The sequence below is a fragment of the Lolium perenne genome, chromosome 7 (genome assembly GCF_019359855.2).
Source record: "Lolium perenne isolate Kyuss_39 chromosome 7, Kyuss_2.0, whole genome shotgun sequence".
Lineage (NCBI taxonomy): Eukaryota > Viridiplantae > Streptophyta > Magnoliopsida > Poales > Poaceae > Lolium > Lolium perenne.
Window position 1 is genome coordinate 204378513 of NC_067250.2, and position 8837 is coordinate 204387349.

Genomic DNA, 8837 nt, shown 5'->3' on the forward strand with positions numbered 1-8837 from the left:
TAAACGGACATTTGCATCTCATGGAGGGTTTGGTTCTTCTGTCTGTTTATCTCAAGTGCTGCCGTATGCTTATGTTAAGGTGTGCGTGCAAAGAAAGAGAAGCCCTTGAGGCCTCGAACCAAAGATACTTTGGCACCTATGAATCATTAAGGCCCATGTTGCTAGAGTGCGGAACAACGACATGTCCAAGATTAGGAAACAATAGAGTTTTTTCCTACTATGTAACCGACTTAGTCATGGCAAGACCACTAGTAGAAAACATGCCTTTCGTCAGGCCCCTTTAGTCCCGGCCGTATCCTGGGCTGGGACTAAAGACCTGGCCACGTCGTCCCGAATTCGCCCAAGCTTACGATACCTATTGGTCCCGGTTCGTTACGAATCATTTGTCCCAGTTTGTAACCCAAACCGGGACTAAAGGGTTATGCGGCCCGCTGCGCATGCTGGAACCCCTTTAGTCCCGGCTAGTGACACGACCCGGGACATGAAGTCAAACGGTTCGTTCCCGCGCGAAAGCTGATCGTCATCGTCATTACTGGCCTGGAAATCGATCATCACGCGCCGACCGGCCACGGGAATTTGGATCGCCGGCACCGGCGGCCGGCCATGGGAATTGATCATCCGGTGGCTGGCTTGTTCATCTTCACCTTCCTCGCTTTTCTTCACATCTCCTCCAACATTGTCACATATCTTCACATCTCCATCATCTCTCCTAAAAAGCTCTCTCCCTGCCGACGTTCCGGCCCCAATGGAGCACCTCGTGCGCGCCCCGGTTTCTCGATCTCGGATGTACTACCTCATGGCCGAATGGACGTACTTCAAGATCACGGTCACTCTTTGTGCATCAAGGGTGGAGAAGTGGATCCACGCCGTCAAGAGGGACTTTCTCGACGCCGCACCAATCAATTGCGTCGGCTTGGACTGCGAGTTCACCAACGCTCATGAGGGTAATCAGTGCGCCGCCGTCCTTCAACTCTCGGTGGCGACCCATAATTTGGTCTTCCAGATTTGTTGGGTTGATGAAGTGCCACAAGTTCTCAAGGATTTCTTGCAGGACAAGACCATCAGATTTTGTGGCGCGGCTATCGGCAAAGATGTGGAAATGCTGAGTTCCTACGGAAATACTCGTGAAACGTCGAATCCTGCGATCACTGCTGGCAAAATCAATGCTGATTGCCCTGGTCGAGGAACTTGCTACGGGTGGTCTGCTGTGGTGAAGCCAATGTCCTACCCGACCAATCTAAGTACTCGACTGTTGGTGGGGGCATCTTTTCTGCCATGAACACTTGTCGCGAAATTACTTTCTGAGCTCTGTTGGATGGCCTGGCTTTTTTAATCATTGAAACCGCGCCACTGGTGTCGACATACGGAGGTGGGTTTGGAGCTGCCGCTATTTGTAACTGATGTCGATTTGCATCTGTAATTGCGGAAGGAGGCAGAAGGTGGATCTCACTCCTTGGCCCTTGGGGGTTTCTATTCATTGCCTGCGTGTTTGCCTGCCCTGCAAACTTCAGCATTGCTTGAAAATTTCGACAGTCCTTCTGCAAATGTCCAGACTGCCTTCTTCCATTGACGTCGAGATAATAGTGCATTTGGCATGGTCCGTTTAGGAGGTCCTCGGGTGAGACGTATGGTCTCTGAAACCTTCGTCCACTATTTTGTCGGGAATCATCTTTGTAATTGTTGCGCTGCTCACCGCTCCTCTGGTGGTTATCTCGATTGTTTCCTCCATTGTTTCCTCGAAAACCAGCCGATATCTGGCTAGGGGCATCGTAATTTGAGAACTGCCGAGGAAACCGTCGCCTATTTTGAAAATTTCGACTGCGGTCCTCTTCAGGCGACCTATGCCATTTGTTGTGAACAACATCTTCCCCATATGCCCACCTATTTGCTATCTCAATTAATGTTGATACTGTCTTTGGGTTGGTTCTCCCCAAGTCTTCGACAAAATCTCCTCGTCGAATTCCAGCCACAAACGCATTTATTGCTCTCTCGTTAGATATGTTCTCTACCGAGTTTTTAATGATGTTCCACCTCTGGATGTACTTTCTCATTGATTCATCGTGTTTTTTTCTACACGACCTCAAATCCTCTAGTGATGCGGGTTTTTTGCAGGTGGATCGGAAATTCTTGACGAATACATCCTCAAAAATGTCCCAGCTGTCGATGGAACCTGGAGGCAGCTTCTTTATCCATGATCGTGCGGCACCACTCAGATGTACTTGAATGCTCTGCATGGCTGTTGTTCTAGTTCCGCTCATCAACTTCACCGTCTCGAGATAATCAACTAACCAATCCTCAGGATCTTGCAAGCCATCGAATTTTTTGTAGTTATCGGGTAGTTTAAATCCTGATGGAACTCGAGTTTTACGGACTCGTCTTGTGAAACACGGGAGCCCACACATATCTTCTTCATTGACCTCTAGTGAGTGCCTGCGTTCCCTTCTCTCTTGTCGCGCTCCGTCGACCCTTGCCTGAGTAGCTGCATCTCTTGCGCCACTCGTTTTTGCAGGATCTTGCACTGCTGCCGTAGGTCGTGGACTATTTTGCTTTGTTGATCCTTCGGGAGGCGTACCTGCAAATGCTGTGCCCATCACTCCAACTCCTGCCATGGCCATGTTATACAATGGTTCCCTTGGGTCTCCAGGAGGTGGCCTGGACGCGAGTATAAAAGCTTGCGTTGCCATGTACCCAGCTTCCGGCGTTTTGGGAATAATGTTCCCCCTTTTGTCTATGGACATGAAGGACATGTCGAGGTTTTGAACTAGATTCTCCCTTTCAGCCTCAGGTATGTTCTGCAGTCAAGATCTTGCTCTGTTTCGAGCTGCTTTGTAACTTTCTCCCGAAGTACCTGATTGTCGACTCAAGTCCGCCCTTCGCCTGCTTGACGCGGAAGCCGCGGCTTGCCTCCTGTCTAGCTCAATTCTCTGTTTTTCGAGTTCTCGTCTAGTACGAGAAAGTCTATGTTGGTAAGCTTGTGACTCTTCAGGTGTCGCCGCTATGGTCATTGGCTCTGTGCCATCCATGGCTGTTGCAACTCTGTCTCATACTGCCTGCGGAAATTGCACCATCTCTCGTGTTCCAGGCCCGATATATTTGGTCCCCAAACCTCGCGTGAGATCTGCGGGATCGACGTACGGATTTCCCGCGTCGTCGAAGTTCTCTGATGTCTCCTCCTGTGGACGACTTGTCTCTCCAATTGCATAGATTTGATGGTATTTTGAATTTTGAACTTTGTCGGGATTGGTGACACCATTATATAGATTGGTGAAGACCTCTCCAACAATAGTGGATCTGTCGATGAAGTTGAAGCTGTCGATGTTACTCGAGTCATCGCTTATATCGGAGTCCGAAGATGACTCGAAGGACATGTCGTTGAAGATCTTGGTGAGTTTTCACTTGCCATAGTGTTGATGAAGCGTGGCGGCGAAATCTCCTCGTCTCCTATCTCAGTTGATGACGTGGAGTTCGAAAAATCGGAATCGATCTCCGATAATCCCGACGAGATCGGAACTTCGAGGCGATACGATCCTTCTTTTTCGACGCGGAAGTGGAACTTTCCAAACGTCATCTCCATAGGATCCTCCAGATATGCATATGCATCCAAACGGGAGAGCGGGTGAGGAACAAAATCGACTAGATCAGTTTCGATCTGTTACCTCTATCCATCGCGTTGCTTCCTACCGAAGAAGTCGACGATCTTGAACGTGACATCAAGATCAGCTCCTTGTCACCTCTAATTCCCACAGACGGTGCCAATTGACAAGGGATTAACTTATCAATGCCTACAAGTTGTAGACTAGGGTTTAGTTGGAAGTAGAGGGCAAGTAGATCTCGAGGGTTTCAGCCGAAAAGTGCTCGACGATTAAGAAACTAGGGTTTGCGCGAAACAATGAGTCGATCCTTTCTTTGTCCCTCGACTCCCCCTTATATAGGAGGCGGAGCCGAGGGATTCGTGGTACACAAGTTTACAGAGTCCGGGAGGGTTTCTGAACCATCCCGTAATAATTACAAGTTGATATTCCTAATACAATTCTATCTTTCGTTAATACTAATTGGGCTTCCGGGCTTCATATTTTTTGACTCGTGGACCTTCATCAAACCCCAGGTACCATCTTCGGCAGACCCATTGGGGATGCCTATGTCAATGAGTGATGTCTACTCACGCTTCTTTTCCTGTAGACAGTGTTGGGCCTCCAAGAGCAGAGGTTTGTAGAACAGCAGCAAGTTTTCCCTTAAGTGGATCACCCAAGGTTTATCAAACTCAGGGTGGAAGAGGTCAAAGATATCCCTCTCATGCAACCCTGCAACCACAAAGCAAGAAGTCTCTTGTGTCCCCAACACACCTAATAGGTGCACTAGTTCGGCGAAGAGATAGTGAAATACAGGTGGTATGAATAAATATGAGCAGTAGTAACGGCGCCAGAAAATACTTGATGCTACAACTGGCATGTGGTTGATGGTGGGAATATTGCAGGCGATCTGATGCGATAAAACGATAAACAAGCGATGATTTCAGTATTGGAAACAAAGCCTAGGGATCATACTTTCACTAGTGGACACTCTCAACTTTGATCACATAACAGAATAGATAAATGCTATACTCTATACTCTCTTGTTGGATGATGAACACCACTAATTGTGTAGGATTACACGAACCCTCAATGCCGGAGTTAACAAGCTCCACAACATTCGATGTTCATATTTAAATAACCTTAGAGTGCATGATAGATCAACACAACTAAACCAAGTACTAACATAGCATGCACACTGTCACCATCACACTATGAAGGAGGAATAGATCACATCAATACTATCATAGCAATAGTTAACTTCATAATCTACAAGAGATTACAATCATAACCTATGCCAAGTACTACACGATGCACACACTGTCACCATTACACCGTGGAGGAGGAATAGAGTACTTTAATAACATCACTAGAGTAATGCTGGCGCAAAGTTGACGTGGGAGTTAGAGATCTCTGTGGTGCAACTTTTCTTCAGTTCCCCGGCAACGGCGCCAGAAATTTGCTTGATGCGCGTGGTTGACGTATTGTCTTTCCGTTCGACACGCGTCCGTTGGGAACCCCTAGAGGAAGGTGTGATGCGTACAGCGGCAAGTTTCCCTCAGTAAGAAACCAAGGTTTATCGAACCAGTAGGAGTCAAGAAGCACGTGAAGGTTGATGGCGGCGAGATGTAGTGCGGCGCAACACCAGGGATTCCGGCGCCAACGTGGAACCTGCACAACACAAACCAAGTACTTTGCCCCAACGAAACAGCGAGGTTGTCAATCTCACCGGCTTGCTGTAACAAAGGATTAGATGTATAGTGTGGAAGATGATTGTTTGCGTAAAACAAGAGAACAAGTATTGCAGTAGATTGTATTTCAGTATAGAGAATTGGACCGGGGTCCACAGTTCACTAGAGGTGTCTCTCCCATAAGATAAATAGCATGTTGGGTGAACAAATTACAGTTGGGCAATTGACAAATAGAGAGGGCATGACCATGCACATACATATTATGATGAGTATAGTGAGATTTAATTGGGCATTACGACAAAGTACATAGACCGCTATCCAGCATGCATCTATGCCTAAAAAGTCCACCTTCAGGTTATCATCCGAACCCCTTCCAGTATTAAGTTGAAAACAACAGACAATTGCATTAAGTATGGTGCGTAATGTAATCAATAACTACATCCTCGGACATAGCATCAATGTTTTATCCCTAGTGGCAACAGTACATCCATAACCTTAGAGGTTTCTGTCACTCCCCCAGATTCACGGAGACATGAACCCACTATCGAGCATAAATACCCCCTCTTGGAGTTACAAGCATCAACTTGGCCAGAGCATCTACTAGTAACGGAGAGCATGCAAGATCATAAACAACACATAGACATAAATTGATAGTCAACATAACATAGTATTCTCTATTCATCGGATCCCAACAAACACAACATATAGCATTACAGATAGATGATCTTGATCATGTTCGGCAGCTCACAAGACCCGACAATTAAGCATAATGGGGAGAAGACAACCATCTAGCTACTGCTATGGACCCATAGTCCAGGGGTAGACTACTCACACATCATTCCAGAGGTGACCATGGCAGTGTAGAGTCCTCCGGGAGATGAATTCCCTCTCCGGCAGGGTGCCGGAGGCGATCTCCTGAATCCCCCGAGATGGGATTGGCGGCGGCGGCATCTTTGGAAGGTTTTCCGTATCGTGGCTCTCGGTACTGGGGGTTTCGCGACGAAGGCTATTTGTAGGCGGAAGGGCAGGTCAGGGGGCGTCACGAGGGGCCCAGGAGACAGGTCGGCGCGGCCAGGGCTTGGGCCGCGCCGCCCTACCTCCTGGCCGCCTCGTGGCCCCACTTCGTTGACTCTTCGGTCTTCTGGAAGCTTCGTGTGAAAATAGGCCCCTGGGCGTTGATTTCGTCCAATTCCGAGAATATTTCCTTACTAGGATTTCTGAAACCAAAAACAGCAGAAAACAGCAACTGGCTCTTCGGCATCTTGTTAATAGGTTAGTTCCAGAAAATGCATAAATATGATATAAAGTATGCATAAAACATGTAGATATCATCAATAATGTGGCATGGAACATAAGAAATTATCGATACGTCGGAGACGTATCAGCATCCCCAAGCTTAGTTTCTGCTCGTCCCGAGCAGGTAAACGATAACAAAGATAATTTCTGGAGTGACATGCCATCATAACCTTGATCATACTATTGTAAGCATATGTAATGAATGCAGCGATCAAAACAATGTATATGACATGAGTAAACAACTGAATCATATAGCAAAGACTTTTCATGAATAGTACTTCAAGACAAGCATCAATAAGTCTTGCATAAGAGTTAACTCATAAAGCAATAATTCAAAGTAGAAGTATTGAAGCAACACAAAGGAAGATTAAGTTTCAGCGGTTGCTTTCAACTTATAACATGTATATCTCATGGATAGTTGTCAATGTAAAGTAATATAACAAGTGCAATATGCAAGTATGTAGGAATCAATGCACAGTTCACACAAGTGTTTGCTTCTTGAGATGGAGAGAGATAGGTGAACTGACTCAACATAAAAGTAAAAGAATAGTCCTTCAAAGAGGAAAGCATCGATTGCTATATTTGTGCTAGAGCTTTGGTTTTGAAAACAAGAAACAATTTTGTCAACGGTAGTAATAAAGCATATGTGTTATGTAAATTATATCTTACAAGTTGCAAACCTCATGCATAGTATACTAATAGTGCCCGCACCTTGTCCTAATTAGCTTGGATTACCGGGATTATCGCAATGCACATGTTTTGACCAAGTGTCACAAAGGGGTACCTCTATGCTGCCTGTACAAAGGTCTAAGGAGAAAGCTCGCATTGGATTTCTCGCTATTGATTATTCTCAACTTAGACATCCATACCGGGACAACATAGACAACAGATAATGGACTCCTCTTTTATACATAAGCATGTAGCAATAATTAATTTTCTCATATGAGATTGAGGATATTGTCCAAAACTGAAACTTCCACCATGGATCATGGCTTTAGTTAGCGGCCCAATGTTCTTCTCTAACAATATGCATGCTCTAACCATAAAGGTGGTAAATCGCCCTTACTTCAGACAAGACGGACATGCATAGAAACTCACATGATATTCAACAAAGAGTAGTTGATGGCGTCCCCAGGAACATGGTTATCGCACAACAAGCAACTTAATAAGAGATAAAGTGCATAAGTACATATTCATTACCACAATAGTTTTTAGGCTATTTGTCCCATGAGCTATATATTGTAAAGGTAGAGGATAGAAATTTTAAAGGTAGCACTATAGCAATTTACTTTGGAATGGCGGAGAAATACCGTGTAGTAGGTAGGTATGGTGGACACAAATGGCATAGTGGTTGGCTCAAGTATTTTGGATGCATGAGAAGTATTCCCTCTTGATACAAGGTTTAGGCTAGCAAGGCTATTTGAAACAAACACAAGGATGAAGCGGTGCAGCAAAACTCACATAAAAGACATATTGTAAACATTATAAGACTCTACACCGTCTTCCTTGTTGTTCAAACTCAATACTAGAAATTATCTAGACCTTAGAGAGACCAAATATGCAAACCAAATTTTAGCATGCTCTATGTATTTCTTCATTAATAGGTGCAAAGTATATGATGCAAGAGCTTAAACATGAGCACAACAATTGCCAAGTATCACATTATCCAAGACATTATAGCAATTACTACATGTATCATTTTCCAATTCCAACCATATAACAATTTAACGAAGAAGAAACTTCGCCATGAATATTATGAGTAGAGCCTAAGGACATACTTGTCCATATGCAACAGCGGAGCGTGTCTCTCTCCCACACAATGAATGCTAGGATCCATTTTATTCAAACAAAACAAAAAACAAAAACAAACCGACGCTCCAAGCAAAGCACATAAGATGTGATGGAATAAAAATATAGTTTCAGGGGAGGACCTGATAATGTTGTCGATGAAGAAGGGGATGCCTTGGGCATCCCCAAGCTTAGACGCTTGAGTCTTCTTGATATATGCAGGGGTGAACCACCGGGGCATCCCCAAGCTTAGAGCTTTCACTCTCCTTGATCATGTTGTATCATCTCCCTCTCTTGATCCTTGAAAACTTCCTCCACACCAAACTCAAAACAACTCATTAGAGAGTTAGTGCACAATCAAAATATACATGTTCAGAGGTGACATAATCATTCTTAACACTTCTGGACATTGCACAAAGCTACTGAAAGTCAATGGAATAGAAAAATCCATCAAGCATAGCAAAATAGGCAATGCGAAATAAAAGGAAGAATC

General features: G+C 45.0%; 1 protein-coding gene across 1 annotated transcript; it reads left to right on the forward strand.

Moving 5' to 3' along the window:
• Positions 1-745: 745 nt before the first annotated feature.
• On the forward strand, positions 746-1570 carry LOC127318405 (uncharacterized). The gene is made up of 2 exons (XM_051348886.1): positions 746-1124; positions 1512-1570. Exons 1-2 carry the CDS (start codon positions 746-748, stop codon positions 1568-1570), a joined length of 438 nt encoding a protein of 145 aa, XP_051204846.1.
• The last annotated feature ends 7267 nt before the right edge of the window (positions 1571-8837 follow it).